Source organism: Glandiceps talaboti, chromosome 11, assembly GCF_964340395.1.
Source record: "Glandiceps talaboti chromosome 11, keGlaTala1.1, whole genome shotgun sequence".
In the NCBI taxonomy this organism is placed as follows: domain Eukaryota; kingdom Metazoa; phylum Hemichordata; class Enteropneusta; family Spengelidae; genus Glandiceps; species Glandiceps talaboti.
This window is the reverse complement of record NC_135559.1, coordinates 6,546,465-6,573,758: the sequence shown is the minus strand read 5'-3', so window position 1 is coordinate 6,573,758 and position 27,294 is coordinate 6,546,465. Positions and strand designations below refer to the sequence as shown.

At 35.8% G+C, this 27,294-nt stretch overlaps 2 protein-coding genes across 2 annotated transcripts; both read left to right on the top strand.

Moving 5' to 3' along the window:
• Window positions 1-490: 490 nt before the first annotated feature.
• LOC144442549 (neo-calmodulin) lies at window positions 491-14,720 on the top strand. The gene is made up of 5 exons (XM_078131924.1): window positions 491-752; window positions 3,734-3,773; window positions 9,406-9,549; window positions 11,484-11,726; window positions 12,903-14,720. The coding sequence occupies exons 1-5, from the start codon at window positions 750-752 to the stop codon at window positions 12,929-12,931; spliced, it is 459 nt and encodes a 152-aa protein (XP_077988050.1). The 5' UTR covers window positions 491-749; the 3' UTR covers window positions 12,932-14,720.
• Window positions 14,721-20,541: 5,821 nt separating this feature from the next.
• On the top strand, window positions 20,542-25,418 carry LOC144442572 (neo-calmodulin-like). Its single transcript, XM_078131952.1, has 5 exons — window positions 20,542-20,719; window positions 21,521-21,557; window positions 23,345-23,488; window positions 23,722-23,961; window positions 24,682-25,418. Exons 1-5 carry the CDS (start codon window positions 20,672-20,674, stop codon window positions 24,726-24,728), a joined length of 516 nt encoding a protein of 171 aa, XP_077988078.1. The 5' UTR covers window positions 20,542-20,671; the 3' UTR covers window positions 24,729-25,418.
• The last annotated feature ends 1,876 nt before the right edge of the window (window positions 25,419-27,294 follow it).

Sequence of the window (27,294 nt, the reverse complement as noted above, 5' to 3'; positions counted from 1 at the left end):
ATCATTAAATTCTGATCATTGCATTTCCTAGGTGTGACAAATCTTATACATATCAGAATTCCTCCTCGTTTAGAAGGGAATGCCCATTACAGGAAATTCCTCAATATTTCAGAATTTCTAAGGTTTTCCTGAGACTGCTCGTACAGAACACAATCAAATTTCTTTCTACTCTCCCATATTATAGTATGTGTCCTTGACGAAGGCAGATTTCGTTGAATGTCGAGTGCTTTAATTTTAACTCATTTTACCGTTTTTTTTCACTCAATCTTCAGTGCATGGCGTCATCAGTGACTTTTATCCCCTCGTCAAACGAAACGCTAGTTTTCCCCCGAAGCGTTATACCGTACACACATGTATGTACGCACTCTGAGTGAAATTCCGTTACGTTGACGGTTGGTACTAGCCTTTATCATGATAACTGCAGGTATGCTTAGCGCGGCTTAGCCAGGAGGTTCTTCAAACCTGACTCCCTAGTACGAGAACACACAGTAACATCATATCCACAGAATATTGTCTCGCGAGACAAAAGAAGCTACCGCTATTTGAATGAAGAGCTTTTGAGGACGAACCAGTTATATACATGTACAAAGGAAGGGACTACTTAAAGAAAAGACAGGGATCTAAATAGCCATCGAAGCGAACAAAGTGCGTTTGTTTTAGGAGACAAGTCGAAATACACATACAGCTGTCGACTTCTTAGCTAAACGTTCGATTCTGTTGATTGAATACCTGTAGTAACTGCGTCGATAATGGTAAGTGTCCGTTATAATGTTTAAAGAAGGGCATGTGTACAATACAGGCACAACGTAAATGACTACAATGACATATAATTTGATTTCAAACAGTTATCGACATGACATAGCAACAGTGCATCCTAGATTCATTTTTGATTGACTAAGCAACAAGCTGGACTTTACACCTATGTTTTTGTGCATTGGCTTTTAGTAGTTCATAAAGCGTATCTCTGTTTACACCGCTGTTAAGGTGTGTAGATCGCTCTACATGCCCCCTTCGCCGAGGTTAAGTATGAGTCAATAGAGGCAGTCAATGTAATTGTACGTGTTCTACGCACACCTCGGGCTATAGGTATGTACGGCCACAGGTCGCAATACATTTTACTTGTTCGATCCTGTCCCGTCCTGACCGCGCAATCGATCGCTGTTATCACCATTAAACGTGTTTTGCCGTCGAAACCCAGTTTTACTACGTTCATTTGTTGAGTTTTAACACCAAGAGTGCTCTAATACGGCTATGCACATTTTTTATATCCCAAAAGACATCGTTTATTACGGGACTTTTAAATGAACTACGTGAGGTAAAATACAAACGGTGTTCACAAACCGAGAATGCACGAAGCGTTACGAATACTCGTCACGGCTTATGACACTGATTGCGTCTATCCAAACCTTGATAGTAATACTTGTTGTCACATATGACGTATTCGAGACAGTGATTTCCAAAAACAAGCCTTATAATTTTCGTATTCATATTTCGATCCATGGTAAATTAATTTCCTCTTCTACTTGTATCAAATCGTGAAATAGCAGATCACGTCATGAATTTGTTCAACGAGTTAGTGTTCATCATAACACACGGAGAGATGCATTATGCGAAAGGACAATTTATTCATCAACCGAGGCGGCTTAAATTTCTCATTATACGTATCTAGTCGGCTGAATAACATCAAATCGAGAGAACTAACGGCTGAAAAAATTTACACCTTTTAAAAGGTACATTGCAATTATAGACCCGGCACTCGCGATCATTTAATGTCAATCTCAGTTAACTGGAAAGTTCTCCACCCCGCAACGCTATATTTAATTTTATCGTCGGGCATTGTACCGTCATTAGTACAACGAAATGTCAGATGACGAGGTCCAAATTAAGTTTTTAAAAAAAAACTCTAATGCCATTTCCAGGTATATGTATTTTTTTTAAATCTCACGTGCTTTAATAAGCGCAAGTTAAAATATCGATATTCAACATCATTGTACAAAAAAATAATAATTTAAAAATCATCTGAGCGACCTCGGCATGTTCTCGATCGGCCTTTGACCTCGAAATGTTGTCAATATACATATGAATTATCACGCCCATATACCGAGAGGCAAATTGACCGCTTTTTTCGTTTTTGGAGTGACTTTGTTTGAATGACCTTAGATAAGTCAAAAAACGTTGTTGGCCGCAATAAAAGCCTGCCATTGATATACGCCAGTTAGATGATTGTCTCCAAACAATGTCTTTTCACTATTCCCGTTTTTCCGCTGTGCGTTTCTCAAAGAAGCCCGGTGTTTTGTGATACGGTGGCTGTTTATTACGGTTGCAAGGCAATTCGTTGATAACCCGGACACGTAGAGCACTTCATAAATGACTCTGGTTATAATAAATTATCATGTATAACTGACATTGCATCGTTGCGTTGTGGTGAACTAAGTATTTGTGAGAGCACCTGCATTAACATGCCCCCTCTAGCAGATGTAATAGTTGATCTCTGCAGGACTAAATCTATGCTGGGTCTCCAGTCATGAATTCCTATGCACTCATGCCTATGTTAACCTATTCGCTTTTTTTTACATGTGACTGAAAGTGAACACGACAAGCATCTTGTTTTTTATTCGTTTTTGACGAATTTAGTCATTTGCATACACAAGGATCGAAATCAGTTGACCAACAAGGTTATTACAGTGTGAATATGACCTTATTCCAAAACAAAGCTTAAAACGTCAGATATGACTATAATATTCAACATTATTTTGGCGGGAAAATGCAGTCTTTTTGAAAACCACAATGTTGACAACACTTTATCCTTGAATTTCATCGTAAGGCAAGTCCAGGTGAAAGGTCACGAATATGATTCTAAACTTGCACAGGACTTACGAAAATTGTTTAAATGATTATTTTATATGTTATTATTTTTTGTTTTATATTTTTATTATTGGCTGCTCACAAAATGGCACGAACAGTAGAAAAAAATGATAACCGTATACAAAAGGACACTATATACGCCTGCGGTTTCGTCGCCGTAATCTGAGTCAAAGGCATATAATGATCACGACGCAATCAGTGACATAATTAATCATGAAAAAAATGTTTTGAAGATGCAACATTATCGTGTGCTTGAGTAATTTTACCTCGTTGGGGCAGTTTTACGACTAATGGCCTGGTGATTTTACTGTGACGACGAATGGTCAGACCGTTTTACGACGTAACGCCTGGTTATTTACGACGAAACGCCTGGTTGTTTTACGACAGTGACTTTCAATAGTTTAAAGCTATAAATCGTTGCCATAAATTCATTTTAGTAAAATGTCATTTCTATTATTCCATATTTATAAGTCAGCTCAAGTGAATCAAAATTGAGTAAAAAATAAATCCAAAACCACAGTGGTATCAAACTAAATCTTTCAGAGAAAAATGAATTAAATTGTTTGAAGCCAAATATGTGTTCGCTATTGACCGGATGCAGAATATCATAACATAACAAAAATAATGACGTAATCACTGGGTCTCGTGACATGGCAGGGTGCTGAAACAATAAACATACAATAATTATATATAATTTATTCATATTTTTGCATTTTTATTCGATTAAGCCATCAGTCGATCGATGCTACATCTTTTAATGTTCAGTTTATTAAGAACATTTGACCAGGTAAAATCATTTTTCTAGTCTGTCGACGAGAAACCAGTGAAAATGGCTAACCTTAAAGCTTTTAAACTTCCCATTCCACAGACAACCAAGACAGAGGATATGTCAGAAGAACAGTTGAAAGGTTAGTGTCAAAGTTCATCTGAAATGTCCTGTTTTGTGAAAAAAAAATGTGAAAAAGTATGTCTTCTTTCTGAACTTCATTGTGTTATAGGCCTTAACCCTTAAATAACTTGGTTTCTGTAATTCTATGTAATTATACCGTAAATGCAGGATGTCAGGCTTTAATGACTTGGTTTCTGTAACTCTATGTAATTACACCCTAAATAAAGGGTGTCATTTTTAATGACGGGCCGGTTTCTGTAACTCTATGTAATTACATCCTAAATAAAGGGTGTCATTTTTAATGACTTGGGCCGGTTTCTGTAACTCTATGCAATCACACCCTAAATACAGGATGTCAGGCTTTAATGACTTGGTTTCTGTAACTCTATGTAATTACACCCTAAATATAGGGTGTCATTTTTTAATGACTTGGGTCGGTTTCTGTAACTCTATGTAATTACACCCTAAATATAGAGTGTTGGAGTTGATTAATGACTTGGTTTCTGTAACTATGCAATTACACCCTAAATATAGGGTGTCATTTTTAGCGACTTGGTTTTTGTAACTCTATGTAATTACACCCTATATATATAGTGTGTGAGGCTTTAATGACTTGGTTTCTGTAACTCTATGTAATTACACTCTAAATATAGGGTGTCGGGCTTTAATGTTCCTGCGTTTGATCTTTGTAAAGTACTACGTAGTGAAGTTGGGTGCGTACCTAACGGTATTTTTGACCCTATCTGCACAATATGTCCTACACACATTTACCAAGTAATAGGCGATGCGATGCACTTTAAGACTTACGTACTCCATTTAGCTAGATCAATTATAAAACAACTAATTCAAAAAGTCATACCAATGCTTTATATGCTAAAACTATTGATACAGTAGCTGTAAGGAGTGTGCGTGGTCGAAGAGAATTAAAAAAAAATTTGTTGTGTAATTTTGAACTGTTTCAACCTTAGCTATGAAAATGACGTACATTTCATGTTGCATATCATAGCATTTATCACAATACTACGTAAGCATTTTTTCCTGACAAATTTTCCGAAACGATAAAGGAATTCGAAGTCCTCGGGGGGTATCTGAAGCCAGAAAAGAGCATGTCGGAGAGTATGTCTCGACGGGGAAGGAATCAAACAAGATAACCAACACAATTCGAATACAAAAAATGTCTACCTAAGGCTATGAAAAATGACATCCGATTTAAATAATTAATGCTTGACAATATACAAATGATTGATTGAAGTTTGTTTGAAATGTGCATTGTTGGTGAATCAATACAGGGAGTGGAATATGTAACGACAGCATTTCCAGGCAAATATGTACACACTCTGTTAATTCAGTAAATGACAGTGACTTACAAAGAGTTGATTACAGTGACAGCTAAATACAGAAGAATTCCGGGTGATTTGTAACTCCCAGGTGGATTTGATTAATTAATCTTTCAAGTAGTGGCGGAAGTTGAACTCGAAAGATCGATGTATTTTGATGAATTTTAACAAATTGGTGCTGGTTTGGTCGCCTCTGACAACACATTCATCATGTAGACATATGCGATATGCATGAATGCCATCAATAGATAATGAATCGTTCATAGTGAAAACTTCCGTGGTCTGCTCTGGACAAGACATAAATAAGACGTCTAAACGTCCTTCGACGTTGTGATTAGATAATCGCAGCTGCTGTCAAGTGGTTTCTTTTTGCGGGTAGGAAATTGGTTCAAAAAGAAACTTTAATTGAAAAATAACAGTGAAAAAGAAACGGTGTATCTCATGCACACAGCGTTTACTGATGAAAACATTTTACCTGTGAAATTGATATGCACATCCGCACCAGTCGGTTGGCAATTAAAATATCTCTCACAGAAAAATATTTGTAAACACAACAACAACAACAACAACAACAACAACAACAACAACAACAACGACGACGACGACGACGACGACGACGACGACGACGACGACAGCGACGACAAAAACGTGATAATGACTAAATAGGGTGAAGATTTCATCTCTTTGGTGGTGATAATAATACGAATCAAAAACCACTTTCTTTGACGATATACAGTATTGCATTTCAACATTTCTGGAATTAATTGTCGTAAACATTTTATTCTATGATTAAAAAAAACCTGTTTTTCTGAAACAAATTTTACTGTTGTGATGAAGACTCATCTATGCAGGTGATATAGGTCGAAATAAATTTCCACTTCGGGTTGAAAGCTAGGATTTATGTGACCATTTTGATGCAGTACAAAATGTAAATGTATTTGTAACTATATTTTGAAGTCAAACAATGTATACATGATGACGTAATGTTTAAGTAAAACCATTACGTCATGATCATGTATCATCATGATGAGGTGACATTTTCTCCGAGGAGTCTTTCATAATTTAACAGAATTCATTCATACCCATTTACATCATAAATGATTAAATTTTTCTTAAACACGTTATTGACCGACGGAAAATTTAAAAGATAAAAAACGTGATATTTTAGCCCTCTGTCTTTTCAAAAACAGCACTCTCACTATCGACCTATGCAAATTGTGTTGACTTGTAATGAAGTAAATGCACTCTAAATCCATAAGTGGACAATCATCTGAGTATTGACTGGCTTAGCTAATATTCAAATGATAATTTGCATATCCCGAGAGAATAAAGATATCAATGTGTCAGTATAATTATATCGTACTTTCAATGTCACAGATAAGAAGTAATTGGACAACAAAACGCCTAGTGTACATCAATTGATAATTCAAGTCTACGTCACAAATCTCGGAGAATTGCTAGACCTTTCCAATATACAGCGCCTCCTAGATCTAGAGGACTGGTATAGAAATCCATATAATACGTAGGCGGCGACGTCGTTACACTCTTGATTTGTTAGACCGAAGGTGATCAATTTTTCTTTGCGAAATGCACGGAAAACGAAAACGTTAAACATTTCTCTCGGATGATAATAATAATAATAAAAAATAGTTTTTATATAATGCGTTCCCACACTGTATTCAAAAGCGCTTTACTAATACCCCTTGCACGTCGGATCCAAAGCGGCACAACGGCCCTTTATACTTCTTCAGCTTTATGGGCACCCAAATATACAGACATTCTTGACCTTTCACCCTCAACCTTTCACTTGAAACATTTTCAGCAATATTTGTTCATAATGTAATTAGAGACACTACATATTGGTTGCAGTTATTGTGACGTCACAAAATTAGATGTATACTCTTCATAGTTCCATTGTTATACACGTGAAAACCGTAATAACGGAGTAAAAACCGTCTATGACATAGATAATGACTATTAATATACTATAGATAGATCGAATGGAAAAAAAAAAGTTTAAAAAAATGGAAATCATAATTGACAAAAGACGTTAATTTCGTTAATAGAGTTGAAACTCACATTAATTCATTTAAATAATAACCAGTTATCATATTATTAATTTGAATATTGTGAATAAAAGCCCTTGTCTAAGTCATGTGTGAGATCATGTCTCAATGGCCTATTTTCTTCTCACAGTGTTTCCGTCAAATGTTATTCAAATACCTATTGACTAATCACATAGGTTTTATTGCCCCCATACGACATGGACTTTTACAAGTTATTATTGAAGGCTTAACTCACGTTTTACACTGAGTCTATTGACGCCAGTTAGGGGAAAAGTGGGACGCCGGATGAGACGATTTAAGCAGTTTTTGTCTAATACTTCTTGTCTCAATTACACGAGAACCATACGTTGTCCCGGGAGACGGTCTTACTATTTGGCAAACGTGTTGAAAGTGGTTTGTTCGATGGCAGAATTTTCAGAAAGGACGGTGTCTTATTCAATACAAAGACATGGTTTACGCGTGCGCAGACTTGGGAATGCTAGATTTTCCCTAGATTTCGTAATATTACACCACTTTCCGATTTGTCACCTCTGAAAGCCTTTGTAAAGCTATCTTTATTGCTGTTTATTTAGGCTACACAAACTATTAATTTGAATTAAGTGCAACAATGGTGATTGATATACCTTATCATACACCAATTTCCTTGTTTCTCGCGACATTGACTGTGGAGTGAGAATGATGCTAAATACTCTTTCTCATAAAATAAATAGCAATGGAATTTGCGTGGCTAAATTGACTTCTAATATTTGATCGCCTTATGGGAATCTCTAGCAAGTAGTGGATTAACATCGATATGCGATTCGTACCTACCGATTCATAGATACGTGCAGACGTATGCAGGCAGACATGCAGACATGCATACATACATACATACATACATACATACATACATACATACATACATACATGCATACATGCATACATACATACATACATACATACATACATACATACATACATACATACATACATACATGCATGCATACATACATACATACATACATACATATATACATACATACATACACACACACACACGCAATGCATACATACATACATACATACATACATACATACATACATACATACATACATACATACATACATACATGTCAATCATGTAGATTGGCATACGTGTATTCTGAAATGCCTCCAGTAATACCTTCGATGAATACAGATGTGCATTTAGAGATTACGTAACACACAATTATTGACTACATTTTAACCATTCAATAAAATTTAATGTACAAAATAGAATAGTTTAATCCCATTAAAATCAGATCGATTGGCCTGTGCCTTCCAGCATGGAAATATGCAAAGCTTTGAGTAAAACAAGTCATAATTGTTAATTTCATTGATACTGAATTGGTGAAACCTAGTAAAATGTATAGTGATGGTCTCATTAAGAATTGTGTGTTGCGTTACATGTATGTATGTATGTATGTATGTATGTATGTATGTATGTATGTATGTATGTATGTATGTATGTATGTATGTATGTATGTATGTATGGATGGATGTGTGTATGTATGTATGTATGTATGTATGTATGTATGTATGTATGTATGTATGTATGTATGTATGTATGTATGTATGTATGTATGTATGTATGTATGTGTATATGTATGTATGTATGTATGTATGTATGTATGTATGTATGTATGTATGTATGTATGTATGCACAATTTACATAAATAAATGTTATGTTTACTTTTTTGAAACGTTTAGGACTGTTTTGGCATTTAATGACTTTACTTACAAATACTGTATTGATCTTTGTTGTTTCACATTGTTTATTTTTTCATTTAAAAATATGTTTTATTAATTCAAAAAATCCAAATCTATATCTCATCAATATGGCTTTAAAATGTTTTATACTCGATAATAATACGATTTACAAAGGCAGTTGCCATGGTTACCTGTCACGCTATAGTAACTTACAATTTGAAAGATGGATATAACGTGCGAAAAGAATTCGTTAACTTTGAGACTTGCTGGGTGCTAAAACATCACTGCCTATTAAAATTGGACTGTACATATGAAACCTTTGGCAAAATGACATTTTTGAGTTTACAATCTTTCATGTCTGTCACCATCAATTTCCGACATAAAATCTGTTATGATAGTCACAGATAATAATAGCTGACGTGAAAGAATATGAAAAGGGACATGATACATGGAATATCTTGAGTTTTCTGTATTGTGCATCATATGTTTGATTCTATATATTTTTATTATGTTTTGTCAGAATTCAAGGAAGCGTTTGCTCTCTTCGACAAAGATGGCGATGGTACCATCACAACCAAAGAATTGGGAACTGTTATGAGGTCACTAGGTCAGAATCCAACAGAAGCTGAACTTCAGGATATGATTAATGAAGTCGATGCTGACGGTGAGTCTAAAGATTTAAATCTCAGATTGCGAACAGAAATAAAATTATATTTGTCCACAATATCGCCTGCTGAATACATTCTACATGTATGTTCTCGCTTCTCTTGTATGCCAGATTCATTGACAGATTTGATAAAATTATAATAGGGGTGACGTCCTCAAGCGATGTGTCCTAGATCTAGAGTGTAATAAATCTGAAAGAGAGCCAGAGCAAAAGACAATTCTCGGAGTCTCCGTATGAATTTGAGAAAATCCCCGAACTTGTCCTCAAAGTCTGTTAATAACTAATAAGATTCTCTGCCTACAATAAATAAATGAAGACTTCCTCGTTTCCGACACCTTGGCAGATGCATAGTTCCGCACATTGAAAGGCATCATGCATTACTTTACTTTGACATACAGACATGTAGGTCAATGTCACGCAGCAGGCTTGTAACACAATGTGACATGCTGACGTCACATCTGGTCACACCATGTTGTCAGATGAAATTACAACATAAATATGTGACAACATTAACCTTTCTTAGACGGCCCATCAGTCTTCCTTGAGAGCCTATTTTGTAGATGACCCTAATGTTCATTACACGAACAAGCTTCACGCAAAAGTACGCTCCAAAGGTGTTAACTTGACATGTATTCTGCAGGTGATAATTCAACAAAAGGTTGACGTACGCACGTTTCAAAAGGGAAGTTGTGAAGCCGCCATCTTGAACAGTGCATTATTGGAAATCTGACGCCATGCTATTGAATGTTATTTTTATTTTTGGTCAATATTTGTGACACTCTATTTTGACGAGCTTAACTGAAATTGACTGTAAAGTAAATAACAAGATTTTGTCAATATTTTAAATATTGTGGAAAATGTGTTCTGTCGGTTTTGTTGTCTACAAACTGTCTCCATCTTTCAACAAAGAAACTTTACATAACGAACGGTTAGTCGTGTATTTCGGCCAGCTTGCACTCGGAGCGATTTCTCGACGCCTGTATACAAGAGAAGCTGAATAAAATAGCAACCGTTCCCATTAGTGTGCTAACGTCGTTTACAGTTAAGTCATTGCCCGCCATAAAATAAGAGTTAGAGATCAGAATCGACCAGAAATCGGAATTAATATCAAACTGCATGATAACTAAAGGTCGTTTCATTCGAGACTTCCATGATGTACACTTACATTGTTAATGTGCGATAGCTTTAGGCCTAAGGCATCTAGTACTTATCGACTTTTAACCCAATTTAGTAGAACAGTAGTAGAAATTACAGCGCGTTGCTTGTTAGTGTTCACTCTCTCAGTTTGATATATACTGAAACCAATAATGAAGTTACTGCGCGTTGTACATTTTCAAGTAGCAAGCTCTTGCTACATTTAGTCTTTGTGAATGAAACTTATCGCGGGACCATTTTAACATACATGTACTGCTAATGGATTTACACACGCAGGAGCCAATATTTTGATGTCTGCGTTGAATGTCTGCTTTACTTATTTCATTCACACAAAACTGTAGTAAGAAACTTGGTGCATTTATTACATTTTGCTATCTTAAAGTGTAGCATATGTAGCAGTTTCTTACTGGTTTCTGCTTGATTGTACCATGATAATGTATCATACCGAGAGAGAGCGAGAGAGAGAGAGAGAGAGAGAGAGAGAGAGAGAGAGAGAGAGAGAGAGAGAGAGAGAGAGAGAGAGAGAGAGAGAGAGAGAGAGAGAGAGAGAGAGAGAGAGAGAGAGAGAGAGAGAGAGAGAGAGAGAGAGAGAGAGAGAGAGAGAGAGAGAGAGAGAGGGAGGGAGGGAGAGAGAGGGAGGGAGAGAGACAGAGACAGACAAACAGACAGACAGACAGACAGACAGACAGATAGACAGAGACAGAGACAGAGAAAATATAACCTGCAATGCGCTGTAATTTTGAAATCCAGAGTCTGACTCCATACTTTTATTTCAGGGAACGGTACAATCGACTTTCAGGAATTTGTCAATATGATGGCAAAGAAAATGAAAGAAACAGACCAAGAAGAGGAACTTCGAGAAGCATTCCGAGTATTCGATAAGGACGGCGATGGTTTTATCAGTGCAGACGAACTTCGACACGTCATGAAAAATTTAGGTGAATCTTTGACAGATGATGAAATTGAGGAAATGATCCACGAAGCAGACGTTGATGGAGATGGCAAAGTTAATTATGAGGGTAAGTCAACCAAGAGTCAGACGTATGTCTAGGTCGATATTTCCCGCATATTACATTATCTCATATCTATCACAATAATTAATCGGTAATTTAATCAATTATTCATACGCGTGTGCATGTCAGTAATTCCATTTTGTGTGGCTTGTTCGTTGACTTGCTCACTCGATATCAGTTTTAATGAATTGATTTATTGATAGATTGGTTTATTGTTCATTCGATTAATTTTAGTAATTTTTAAAATTAACTAATTTAGATTCTTGATATAAAGCTAATCAAACAATGAATGTGTTTGCTTTATAAATGGACTAATGTGTTATATATTTGCATTGTTTTGAATGGGTCTGTTTTCTTGTTTGTTTTTTTAATTTTCTTTTTCCATTCTGTTAACACTGACTAATTTTGATATTTTATTCTGTGTAGGGATTTCTTGTGCTCGTAATATTTCGCAACTATCGTATAATCAACATACTGTATGTCACACAATGATATTTGAATTGAGTCGATTACTTTGTCCATGATAATTACACAAATTGACAACAAAATTTTATTTTCATTTTACAATTAACTTTTTTAAAGATAATTATGGCGAGGTACAGAAATTTGATTTATACTCGAGACGCTTTCATACCAACGGGACGTGCAATGCACATCTTCCGGTGTCCATATGGTTTACAAACAAGAGGTTAACACTGAAGTATTAAAGTTTTACGGTTTTTCAAGCATTATGTGTAATCCCATGGTGCATCTTGGTTTGATATGTTCTCTTGTATCGATCTGCTTCTCTTTATGTCCCTCGTTACTCAATAAAGCTCAGTGGTCGTTCAAAATACATGGGCACGTCGGGGGATCCTCACAACAGATCGCAAATTGTAAGCAACAAGGACAGCCCGATGACGTCAGAGAGCCTTTGGATTACACATGATGACGTCAAATTCCTGTCTGTAAACATCTCAAAATATGTGCACAGTTGAAGATGCGCAACTCGGATCCGATGAGATTTAATCCTGTATTGGTTACGTTTACATCAACGTTTCATATTTTTTTGTTTCCAGTGAGTATAACTTGAATAAGATATATCACCACAATGATCTATACAAATTGCGGTGGTGGCAAAACGATTTTGAGTTGTATCAAAATAACTAAGACATTTCTTTTTTTCTTCTTTTTTTCCCACAGAATTTGTGACAATGATGTCATCGAAGTAACCAGACTAGAAATGTAACTATTAGATAGTTGTCTCATTTGTGTCATCAATGTCAATCAAACTAGTCCATTTTTTTTCTAGACCCTTCTAATTCCCGTTAAAAATAGTATTTGATGAAGAATACTGTAAACTTGCAAATTTTTGCCAAAGACTTATTTTCGCTTAATTCGCGCTTTAAAAAAAACCGCGAAAATAAGCAGCTATATAAAATGTCTCTTTGTACATTAACAGTGCAACAGACTTGATAATTCGTAATATTTAGTCTTTTTTTGTGAAATAGTAAACATACTCTAGTGTTGAAAATATATAGGTTTTCAGTCTTATGTTCAATTCTGGTTATTATGATCTCCGGCAATACATTCTTTATTCTTTCAATTTTCTTCTCACTGGATATAATTTTACAAAAGAACCCATTTAATCTTCAAACAGAACGTAGTCTGGCTCTAAAAATTGAAACTCTTACTAACATTTCTACATTTTATCGTCTGGCGCCGGTTTGCAAAAATAATTTCAAGTACGATGTACGTCCCTCAGGAAAATGTAACAACATTGGTCAGATTTTTGGCGCGCCATATGCTTGTGAGATTGTTTGTCGCGCCAGACGATAATATGTCCATGTAGTAATGTTAGTGAGATTTATGTCGAGACAGATGTACACGTGGCAACGTTAGTAAGAGTTGTGTCGCGGCAGACGTTAATACATACACGCAGCAATGTTAATAAGATTTGTCTTCAGCTAGACAATAGTAAGATATATATTTGTTGTCGAACCAGGCAATTCTTAGTAAGATTTTTTTGTCGAACAAGAGACGGTGTTCTGTTTCAGATTAATTTTTTTTATTACATTAGTACGGCGGCAAGTTTGTTGAAAATTTAAACTTGCAGTTACTTCTCAGGCTTAATTTTAGTCGATGATGGCGCCCTCTATCATGGCCATCCGTAAAAAATTAAGCCACGATTATACGATACGTAAATTGCGACCAGAGCAAAATAATAAAAAAGAATTGTTTTGACTGAACATGTCGTATTATATCTTATCTTCTGGTTTGCGGCGCTCACGATTATAAGAACTACGTGTAGCTTTAAGATGTATTATGAATCGAGTACTATTCCTGACTACAACTCGATTTTTTGAATCTTTGAACTGTCAACCATTTGACGACAAAATCTATGTCATAATATGCAAATGTGCAATCTTTTGATTATAGATGTACAGAATATGTATGATAATTGAATGTATTCGTCGCCATTGAGGACGCTCTTCAAACAAGTTGATGCTATTGTCGTTGAGGGCGCAGTTCTATAAATATAACTTACTACTTCGATTTTCTCCATCCTGTTCCTAGGCAATGTTATATGAACTATAAATTATTGAAAATTTCCCATCAATTCTTGATCTCCCACCACATATATACTCCAGAAATGAACATTGTAATTCATTCTCTACATGGGAATTTTAATTGGCGTGAAATGTACTACTAGATATGGCACTATTATACACTGTAATTAATGTATTATTGTCAATGTTCATTTCATTCTGAGCTTTTTCTAGTTTTTTCTACCATTTTGATGTTGATTTATTCATTGTTTTCCGAGCTTCCAAAACGATTGCTTGTATAGTTCAGTGTTGGTGTGTAATTTAACAGTAATAGTATTTATTGCTGTTTTTTTTTTTGAAGATGATGAAAGACTGGATTTTAATTGCATTCAATCTATTCACATTAGATATATACATGCATGTATAGAAGTGAAGTCTGATAAAACTATAAATAGTCGTGTAGATATGGCATGTAAGCAATATTGGCAATAAAATGGTCTCAACTTGACAAATCGTCGTACGCATTACATTTACTAAGATATTAATTACCCGTTCTTTGTCTCACTATGAATTACTACGCAGATACAGCTGTATTTTGGCGAATACAAATGTTTGTTAATCACCATAGAGGGCGCTCTTCAATAAAAATAAGTTCGGTATCAGTTGTCGAGGTTATTGCCTGTTACTCGTTATGCGTGCTTGATTACAGCAGGAAGACTATATAGTAGAGCATATAACAGGGGGTGTAGACTTTGATATCACATTTTAAATAAATGGACTACTTTGCACGCTGATTTGAAGATATTTGTCACTGGCAAATTTTCAATCGTAGAATTGTTTGTCAAGAATGTTGTGTCATGCTAAAATGTACAAAGAAATAGTAAATGTGTGTATCCCAAGAAACACACATCCACACACACACACACACACACACACACACACACACACACACACACACACACACACACACACACACACACACATATATATATATATATATATATATATATATATATATAACTCGGTGAGTATCAATCTGCTAAGACAGTGCTCTATACCGCAGTGGCAGAGCGTAATAGTTTTGGTAGTACTGGAACTCTTTCTTGGGTGTAACTCGGAGTTTCACGCATATTGCGATCATCAGACACTCACGAGTGTCTGATGATCGCAATATGCGTGAAACTCCGAGTTACACCCAAGAAAGAGTTCCAGTACTACCAATACTATATATATATATATATATATATATATATATATATATATATATATATATATATATATATATATATATATATATATATATATATATATATATATATATATATATATATATATATATATAAACATCTGTATATGTAAAATGTCTATGCTGGAGTGAACAGTGCTCAATACATATGTATATGGACCGGGTATAAATACTACACAATATCTTAGATACTTAGTATATAGTTCTAGAACTTTGCCGTTATTCATCTTATGATCACGATATGCAAGCCCCCCCCCCTTCCCATTGGCACTTTTGTCTCTCACATGCATGAACTTATGCAATTTCATATCTTCAAATTGTTGAATCTTGTTTAGCAAGTTATAGCGAGAGTTCTCACTGAAAAAAAACTGAAAAAAAACTGAAATCATCGAAATAAAAAAAATACAGAAAGTCTGGCGCCAAAAAAAAAATTACGACATTTTTTTATGTATTAATATCGCAATAAATTTTAACTGTGGTTAATGTATTCTGTGTTTTACATTCAAGTCATCATTTTTAACACATATGTCACCGTCCATAAAGATATGATGTTACGACCCTTCGTACTTGGATTGTAATTTTCCGATGTGTATTTTACGTACTATATAAATATGAATGTGTAATTAAATTATTTTATGCTGATATCCGAAATGGCATAATACAATTATACGACATTCAAATTGAGATAATCCTGATCAATCATGGTCAGTCTAGAGCTACATTGAATCACGTGATGATTCAGTTGAAAATGTCAAACCACCTAATGCATGTTTTTGGAATGTTTGGTATTTTGTTAATATACCCTAACTTTTATAATTTTTGTGTGAATTTTATTGTGTAATTGTTGGATAGTTGAATGAACTTTCTTACCAAATGTAACGTGAAGCATGAGAAGGAAGAATTCGTCATTATCATGTTATCAATACCTGTACTACCAATATAAGTAAGGCCTTTACTAGGAGTGAGATCACTATTTCAATGTAGGGTGAAGAACAACAAATTCTTTTCATCAGGCGTCAGACCTCCCCGCCCCACACCCACTTCTATCTTCATTGGTTAAAATGAAAAAAAATTGAAACGACACAATCAATTTCAAATCAGTATGTAGTGCTATGAATACAAAGTCTGTACGTACGTAGTGAGAAAAACATGATGGTTCCAAGCGTTTAATTTACTGAAAATTCCACTTCTCCATTTGACATTTCTTTATAGAAATATTTGTATTTAGGGTTACAAACAGATTCCATTAAAAGTAAATAAGATCGTTTTGTATGATGAGAACTAACATAATTCACCCCCCCCCCCACTAACCAAAATAATCCAATTTTTTTTATCCTACATGGAAATATTGATCTCGCCCTAAGACATCGCCAGGAACAATCTCACATCTGAACATGAGGCAGGGACAACCTCACAGGTGAACCGTGTGACAGGCTCAAGTGAACGTGTGGCAAGGACAACCTCAAATGTGAACGTGTGGCAGGGACAACCTCGGAAGTGAACGTGTGGCAATGACAACCTCTCAAGTATAAACGTGTGGTAGGGAGAACCTCACATGTGAACTTGTGACAGGTACAATCTCTCATGTGAGCATGTGGTAGGGATCGGACAACCTCTCATGTAAACGTGTGGCAGCTGGGACAACCTCACACGTGAATGTGTGGCAGGGACAACCTCACATCTGAACGTGACTCGGCAGGGACAACCTCATGACGACGGTGGGGGCCCGGGGGTCAACGCTAACAATTGCGACGGAGACAACCTCACGTTAGCTTCTGGTAGGGGTAACTACACAGGTATGATCGTGTTATGGTGAACATGTGGTAGGAACAACCCCACATGTGAACGTGTGGCAGCGACAAACTCTTCACACATATGTGCATCTGTATGATCTGAAGGTGTGGCAGGGACATCACATGAGAATATATACCTGTGGCACTGCAGAACTACGTATTATATAATAAAAGAATTGCAAACTCTACAATACATCTACCGTCGTCATGACCATAACCTACAGACTGTTTTTTTTGGTCGAAATGTGAATATTAGCAGGATTCATCAATGTACAAATATTTTACATATCATAATACCAATTTAGAAGTTAAACATAAAAACATGGTGCAATTTACAATGTCAATATTACATAAAAAATTTAATCCCATGCATATTTGCCATATTTCTGCGATATACTCAATAACTAATTTAACACATTATACTTAATTATACTAGGTGTCTCTCAATCAATCATATGCTACAACATAATTCGACAAATAATGACAGTCCCATAGTTATATGGAGTTATATAATTGTATTTTGGCGTTGTACTGTTAGTAGTTAATTGCCGTTAAGGCCCTAGCCTAATATAATGACTCGATTTACAACTTAAGATGTGCCAGGCTGATTAAATATGTTAGCTGATTGTCAGCTCTCACTGTCTACTCATTCAAAGGTTCTTTCTTTCGTTCTGTCTCTCTTTCTTTCTTTCGTTCTTTCTCCCTCACCCCCTCCATCCCTCCTTTTCTTTCTCTTTCTTTCTTTCTTTCTTTCTTTCTTTCTTTCTTTCTTTCTTTCTTTCTTTCTTTCTTTCTTTCTTTCTTTCTTTCTTTCTCTCTCTCTATACTACGTCCATTAAATTTCATTCTCACCCTCCTTCTTATTATCAAATTATGCAGCCGCACTTCAATTCAACATAATGCCATGGACGAGCCAAGTTATTGTCTTTGAAGAGAAAATATAGGTTATACACTGGTCGTTCTACGTCACGACAACCTGTGTATACGTCACTGATTCTGCTGTGCTAAGTTGAAATATGAGTTCCAACGGTCCAAATCGTCATTATAGGTGTCCCAACTTTCATATTACACTTATTCAGTTGAAAATACTCGTGACCTACAGGGATGTCACTATGGCTGCTCGACTAGTGACTCGTATTGAGAAAGACCCTTAAGTTACTCGTATTTTCCTTGGCTAAAAGAATGAAACTGTATCGGAAAATAACATCTAATTGTACCTTGAAGCAAAGTGGACGCGTTCGAACAAAAATGATGGGATTTATCAGTACACTGGTCGTTCTACGTCACAACAACTCGCATATACGTAGGTCATTGTTCTGTGGCGCTCGAAATACGAATCAAACTGTTCAAAGTTGCTATTAATCTGCCCCAATTTCCATAAATCATGCCTGCGCGGATACATCATTCCCGACTGTTTTTTTTTATTCCGAGTGACCTAAGGGGTCTCACTGCTCATCTTTCGACTCGTAGCTGCAAATACGTCACGAGTATTTTCCTTGGCTAAAAAGAAATTGGGAAATCATTAGACCAATATCTGTCTTAGTTCAGCTGAAGAAAATACTCGTGACCTACAGGTAAGGGGGGGGGGGGCTTGTCACTACAAGTCGCTGGACGGGTAGTGGCAAACCCCCTAGGTCACGAGTATTTTGCAGCTTAACGAAGTAAAATAATCTGTTCAAAGACAATAACTTGGCTTGAGTATGGTATAATTTCTAAATGTGCCATTGCCTACATTGCCTGCATCGCCTACATAGTCTCCTTATGTCACTTTGTCATGATGGATATTCCGAAATATAATATCAATGACGTCAACGGTTATAACTTATGGGACTCATTTATTTTTGGACATTCCATACAGCGCAGCGTATAGCTTGAAATCCCAACATCGGTTGCCCTGGCGGCATTCAGTCAAATTATTAGAGTAAACAGATATTAAATGTTAAAAAACCCGAACTCGTCTAAATTTTTGTCATTTGTCTTGCTCTGTCACATGTGAAATGACACTGTAATCGGAATGAAATATTGGCCTCTTCTATTATTCATTTTATGTGATATTACTGTGCAAAATTTAATAATCGTGACGATCAAATTATTGTGGTCGAGTGGTTAGCTTAGGCCTACAAAAATAATTGTTTGGTTCTGGTTACCCGAACCCACCTAGCTTTTCGCTGCCGACCCTAAACCTTTTTTTACGTATTCGAGAAAAAAAAATAAAATCGCAAAAAACTGTGAAGTCTCACGAGAAATAGTGGGTGTGGAAATTGACATCAATTTAAAAAGACAATATAAAACTGTTCTTCCAATCTGTAATGACTGTACATCTGATGAGAAGAAATAAACAACACAGAGACCATATAGAAAACAATGGAAACGACACTCACACAGAAAACAATATAAAACAAAAAAACCCCATAAAAATCTACCTACCCCATCTTATCTAAAATTGAGCGTAATCGGAACCACATAATTTGTTTTACTAGGCATTATCACTAAAGTGTGGGTACGAACGTACCCATCACGTTCTGGTTCAGGCTGGGTTCAAGTAATCATAAAGAAAACCATGTGTATGACGTAAGAAGGGTAATGCTCAGTTTGACCCTACCGAACAGTGCATGTCCCCCCCCCCATCATTCCGGTTCCCTCCTGCTTTAACACTTGGTATTGTACCAGTCGAACTCCATTTGAAATACTAAAATTGATTTGGGATAATAAAATGTATATTATTAATATTTATAATAGACTATCTAATCAACATTGTAAATGTTAACAAAATTTGAAGCCAGATCCATCTATTCCTGTAATTGTATCATTAAATCGTCAATGATAATTTCAAGTGCAATAGCTATTGAAAACTATCCTTAAAACAAAAACACGACATATGTGTTAGTTAATAATGGAAATCACCAAGTGGACCACCTGTTGACTGAGAGGCGCGACCTCACCGATCGACTGCCATGATGGCTAATGTAGAGTAAATAACGTCAATGATCAGTGCGCATGCGGTAGTATTTTATTGCTGAAACTGGCCTTGTTGTTGTTTTCTTTGATTCTATGCAGCGTGTGCACATTGAGAATATGCAGTGAACATAAATAAAAAGCTGCCAACTGGCTGACCGTGTCACAAGACCATAAATATCCCTCATACAGAGAGTTAGCGGTATCCCATTCGAGATCCTTTGTCATGCAAATTATGTGTTCGCTTCTACGAGTGTATTGGTGATTCTGTTTTTGGCATGCTTATATGCGGGTACAGTATTTGGTAGGTAGTAGCCCAACCCTACGGCGTAGTATGCAAATATATGTCGGCCCTTGATGCACAAAGGGACAGTTTTCCACACATGAAGATATTGTATGGGGCATTGACGATACGAGAGAAGTGGCATCATGGATTACCGTTTCTTTGACCCCGAATATCAGGAAACTGATCGAAGGGTAAGTAATTTATACAATTAATTAAATTTGTAATGTGATAATGGTTGAAGCTTGATGGCTGGCAAAAGATCTCATCTCTGTTATCAACATATCTACTTATTGTCCTATAAAAAGAGTAATCATTTCACAGCTCGGTATACGTAATAAGGAAAACAACACATAAACTGGAAAAGACAAACAGCTATCCTAAATGATACAAAACAGAGCCTTCTATTGGCTTATAAAGGGTACGAAACTTTTATCTTTTATACCGAAAATTCATCAATTTCAGGCAGTGGTATCTACGCCTGATTATTGCCATAGTGTGTAGGTGAAAAGCTAAATCGTGTTTGTTACGTATTTTTTTTAAAAAAAAGCATGTTTTACAACAAATCGACCGTCAGCTTTAAGAATATATATCCATTACTACGTCACAGTAATTATGACCGATTGTTAAATTAAAAACATTGATAGCATTTAAAAAAATGTTACTTTATGTATGCTTACACAAGCGCCCAGTTTTCAATAGGGATCATCGAATAAGCAAAAATTACTAGCAGAGCTTCATCGAGTCTTTCAGTTGTAAAAAGAGGTTTGGGCCCCCTAATATTAAAGTCACTACCCGCTCCTAGCGCAGACGGATGGTGAAATTGTTCTACACTCGCTCTTTAAACCTCTTCACGAATTCAACAAGCAAACAAAGAGACATTGAACCCTTTAAGAAATAACTTGAATAGCTACTATTCACCAGTTTATAACATTAGGTTTCTTTGCAGACTTTTCTTCATGATGACTTAAAATACTTTCTTTTTTATCCCATAGGCAAAGGATTTCCGACTCGAACCCAACCAAATTGAAGGTAAGCCGATTACCGCACTCTTGATAGTTTGTTTTCAAGCTTGAGAGAACCACAACATGGCTGATCTAAAAGTCACTAACACACAAGAATTCATAAACAAGTGAACTGTAGCCTGGTTTCGAAGAGACACACATCACATGCATAAAACGTTAGTGTAATACTACCAGTAACAATGATAGCATGTTTCAGTAAGCATAGCCACCATCTATGAACGTGTCAAGTTAAGCAAATTGTATTTACACGCAATAGAAAGAAATTTACGGGATTTAATACTGTTTTATTCTCTCTCATGGGACACGAATATTTTTCATTACCTAAAGACAGAGAGACACACACGCGTTTTATCAGCAGAGGCACAGCACAAACACCACCTGTCTCTATTCGTTGAAAATGATAAGCATTGCTTGTGTTTTACAGTGCAGCTGCAGTAGAAACAGGCTTCTTCTGAAGCGATTACACATGAACTTAATAATATTAATGGCTTCAATTATTTACGAGTACTGTCCGACTGATAAGGTATACTTCTCTGTTTCTATATCCCAACTGAAGTGCGACACCTCTGTAAACGTTTCTTGTTGGGTTTAAAATCGTCACTGTGTGAAAAAGATGGCATGAACATGTCCCATCAGGGACACAACATAATCCATTTCTTTTGTAAATTTTTGTAAAAATGTTTTGGCAAACTGTACTCAAAATGAATATATCGACTGGTTTGTAAATTTACTTATTATTCAAATTAATCAAGCGCAGTGGCGAGACATTGCTAATAATAGTAGAATTGACGACTGGCATCGAAGCAGACGACATATAATTCATATCATAATATTAATGGAATATCGCACACAGAGGGTTCATTTGCATAATAATAATATAAATATACTTTCAATTTCTAAAGGCAACGAGATACGGTTATTTAAGTATCGTTTACGGATAGGTCTTATAGTTAGAATGGCCACCTGTTGATTAGTTGATCTTTACCCCACTCTGCTTGGGTTTTATGGTGACATGTAAAAAAATACAAACTACACACTCACTTTAATTTGGTGACCGATTTCACTCGTCCATTACTTTACCTATCAATAGTGTAAGATAATGAATTGAGAATGAGTTGAAATTACAAAACACATCTCACAAACAACTAATTTTGTTGCAAAGCGAAATGTCAATGTATGCTTGTTACATGAAGATTAAATTATTTCACAATATCTTGCTCGTTATCGGTAATATATGTATGTATGTATGTATGTATGTATGTATGTATGTATGTATGTATGTATGTATGTATGTATGTATGTATGTATGTATGTATGTATGTATGTATGTATGTATGTATGTATGTATGTATGTATGTATGTGTGTGTGTGTTTATGTATGTATGTATGTATGTATGTATGTATGTATGTATGTATGTATGTATGTATGTATGTATGTATGTATGTATGTGTATTCAAATAAAACTGCTTAGTATATGTATTTTGCATATACATGTATATGTAGTACATACATACATACATACATACATACATACATACATACATACATACATACATACATACAACGGTATATATATAGACGTATGTAAGTTTATAATGCTCTGCTACTAATATTTGCATAGAGCACTGTTCTTTCAAGAGAGACACTTACATTCATATGAATATATATACACACATGTATATATATATATATATATATATATATATATATATATATATATATATATATATATATATATATATATCGTCATCTACAACTATCAACCGAATCGTTCAATTATTTTCCCTCGTCAGAATACAAAGATGCTTTCGAACAGTGCGATGAGGATTTAGACGGTTTTATCTCAGCTAAAGACGTAGGAACATTGTTGAAAACACTTGGGCAAAACCCTACAGAAGCAGACTTGCAGCAAATTAGGAACGAAGTTGACGTTGACAGTGAGTATTGGGCTAGTGGTTTTTGAACCTCGATACCAGCTACTGGCAGCGTCAGTTATTATTCATAATATATTTATTATATGAATTTGCGTTTCATGACGTGATATAAACCATGCACCGGTTATTCCCTTTGGATAACATTAATTATCGTTATCAGTATAAAACCGTCAAGAAATTATTGGGAACAAAAGCGTGAACACTTTTACCTCCATATATATTTTGTGTTTTCACAGGGTGTGGTAGGATTGACTTCGATGACTTTCTGCTCATCTTGACAAGAATTCTTAGTCACGAAGATCACGAGGAGGAAATCCGCGAAGCATTTCGTGTGTTTGACATGGACGGTAAAGGATATATGCATACAGAGGAGATAAAACACGTGTTGGTTTCTGTAGAAGCTTTCTCTGAAAGCGAAGTCGAGACAATGACTAATGATCTAGATATCAATGGTGACGGTCGAATTCATTTTAACGGTAAGAAATATATATTATATGCATAGAGAGACAGATACAGATCACGAGACAGACGACCGAGGGACAGAAACAGACAGACACACAGGCACACTAACACAGATAGACATATAGACAGACAGACAGACAGACAGACAGACAGACAGACAGACAGACACGCACACAGACTGAATAGCAGGTAGACAGACAGACAGACAGACAGACAGGCAGACAGACAGATGGACTGGCAGACAGGCAGATAGATAACCAGAAAGACAGACAGACAAACAGATCTAAACTGGCTGACTGGCAGGTAGGCATGCAGGCAGGCGGGTAGGCAGGCAGACAGACAAACAGATAGGCAGACAGATTATAAATTTATTGCAGACCTGATGATATTGTTTTAACAGGGGAAAGCTGGTCGAATTTTTTGAACCGTTTAGGTGGAGTTTTATTGAGACCATGCAATTTAGAACACTCGTTTTTAATCTCATTTTTGTAAATAATTAATAAGCTGGTATCATGTGATATATATGTGATAAAACTATTGCAATTAATTTATAATAATTGGCAATTTAATCGTTTTCTAAATGATTTATTAATTCTAATTACACCGGTACCGTTAATTGATCATTTTTTTCATTTATTATTCATGTAGTGTTGCTTATTACTTTTCATCGCATCTGTGTTTTAAAAGTGCAACAATTGTATTTATTCACAATCATTTAATTCTTTTTTTTTCAGAATTTAGGACTTTCTTGAAGTCATCGACAACAGTTCACGACGACTGATCATAGCGCCCTCTGTAGTTTAGCAAATGGACTTCCCAGACGATAAATACAGTAACTGTTGGAAATTATATTTTAGGACTTACTTCGAACAGCCTCTTGACACTTGAAATTTCATAAACGAATGACTCTAATTTCGTATTACTCATGTATTTGACGTAGTGGTGACGTCACTGACTTCCTAGAGGGTGAGATGTCATTTAAGGCATAGACCCTTCACGAACTGGTGAAGGTTAGCTGACCTTTCATGGCGAATGGTCCTGGATTTAACTCTACAGAGTTTAACAGTATAAGCAACAACAAAAAAATCGATTTATCAGTTACTAAAATTGCAACGCATCGTACTTCTGTCAATGGCATGACAGACCACAATGTAGCATAAGTGTAAATGTACGTGTGGAGTATACACATACGTACTTGGCCGGGTATGTGTGGGGGTGTTTGGGGTGCTCTCTGGTATATCAAGTTGAAGTGCGCATGCGGCAGAAGATACGAGATGCAGGGGTAAATACCCATTGGAAATACCCCCCCCCCCCGGTACGTCATGGGACTCTGTTATTTTCCTACATCATGTTTACCAGAAACAGCAAATTTCACGTAACTGCTTTCACGTGACTTCATAGACATGAAACGTTGGCAAGCTCAAACGGAATGTGCAATAATGTTTTTGGTATAATTGCACTGCGTATTACATGAAAGCAATTATTAGTATGTATGTATGTATGTATGTATGTATGTATGTATGTATGTATGTATGTATGTACGTACGTACGTACGTACGTATGTATGTATGATGTGTGTGTGCGTGCATGCATGCATGAATGTATGTATGTATGTATGTATGTGTGTGTGTGTGTGTGTGTGTGTGTGTGTGTGTGCGTGCGAGCGTGCGTGCGTGCGTGTGTGTGCGTGCGTGCGTGCGTGCATGCATGCATGCATGCATGCATGTATGTATGTATGTATGTATGTATGCATGCATGCATGCATGTATAATATGCGATAATTTCGGTAAAAATCTACCAACCTCAGCTATTCTAAAATTGAGCGTAACCGGAACGACACATTTTTTTTATTAGGCCTGATAGGATTTACAGCGCATTGCAGGTCACTGTTTACTGGCTCTACAGCTGTTTGGTACCATCAAATAATCATGTAGAAACTAATAATCACAAGCAACTGCACATTCTACACTTTAAGACAGCAATATTTGCGACATTGAGTCTGAAAAGTCAGGGCTGGTGCACAAATCTCTGCAAGAGAATTCGAATGTTACCACTTTCGATCCTGGACCAATACCTGGCCGCTGAATAATGTGTTAATTATAGGGACATTAAAAATAAAAGATTGTTGCGATTTCCTTGAAAACGGTTACAAGGCGGAGAATCCAACATTTCTTTTTATCATTTCAAAGTTTTAAGAGATTTTTAAGAACTTTAACTTTCAGAAAATTTGGTCCCATTCCCATGTACATTCTGCCATCGAGCAATGTTTCATTGCAACAAAAATACTATAATAGTAAGTAAGTAAGTAAGTAAGCACTCTTTTCTATGGTGATCTGAGATACGTACTCCCATCGCCTATAGTATAGCAAATTTCACAATACCGTTCAGCCAATAAAAAACTGGACATACTACACTTAAATATAGCAAGATTGAATGAGTAGTCTTTTGCTACACTTTGTCTGAAATGAACTACATATGCCATCATACACGTACACATCAAATGAACACCGCTAATGACAATTTTACGCGTCCTTCATCGGGGTGTTTGATAAGAAGAAATGTTTGCATGGAGTTGCGATACATTGAAATGGTTTATTTCATTTAGACTAAATGTCGCAAAAAAATGCAATCTTGCTATTGAAGTGTGACATATACAGTTTCTTATTGGTTTCATTGTGATTGTGTCAAACAGAAAAGACGGTTTTGTGAAATCCACTGTACGTTTTTTTTTGTTTTTTTTTATCTCAGTAACCTTAATTCTTGATTTAAACCTTAGACTTTAAACCTTCAACGTTGTAAATGAGTAAAATAATTTATTTCAATCTATGCAGTTTGACAACAATGATACAAAATAAATGTCAATTTCATTAAATATAACAAAATAATTTAGATTAATTTTGAAGTTCTCATCTCTTTAGTTTTTTCTTTTTTTCAAGTAAAGAAAATAAAGAACATGATCTTTTCAGATATCTTAATTTTATTCTCGAATAATTATTTACACAAATGACTTAAGAACATGGGTCATAGGGTTTGTTACCAAGGTCTCATCCACTGAGATCACCAATTTGTAGGCCGTACCGCCCATGCTCAGATGCAAAGGATTGTGGGATTATTTGCAGTTACGATATTCTCGCGTGATCGGAAGGATAACCGTCAACCAAGGAACTGTGTTATTAAGGTTATTTGTTACAACCACGATTAGTTGATGTTATCAATGATATGATACCACATTTCCCATAATGCACCATTAGAAGTGGGCAGTCAGTACTCAACTAAACTTCCTCTACAAGTACACAACTGTTGATGACGTTCACTTGAAAGATGAACTTTTAAATTTTGGTAAAACA

Excerpts from the sequence above, each read along its gene's own strand:
- LOC144442572 (XM_078131952.1), top strand. The coding sequence starts at position 20,672 with ATGGATTACCGTTTCTTTGACCCCGAATATCAGGAAACTGATCGAAGG. Across the intron at positions 20,720-21,520 it reads ATCAGGAAACTGATCGAAGG|GCAAAGGATTTCCGACTCGA; the intron begins GTAAGTAATTTA and ends TTTATCCCATAG. Across the intron at positions 21,558-23,344 it reads CGAACCCAACCAAATTGAAG|AATACAAAGATGCTTTCGAA; the intron begins GTAAGCCGATTA and ends TTCCCTCGTCAG.
- LOC144442549 (XM_078131924.1), top strand. Across the intron at positions 3,774-9,405 it reads GTCAGAAGAACAGTTGAAAG|AATTCAAGGAAGCGTTTGCT; the intron begins GTTAGTGTCAAA and ends ATGTTTTGTCAG. Across the intron at positions 11,727-12,902 it reads TGGCAAAGTTAATTATGAGG|AATTTGTGACAATGATGTCA; the intron begins GTAAGTCAACCA and ends TTTTTCCCACAG.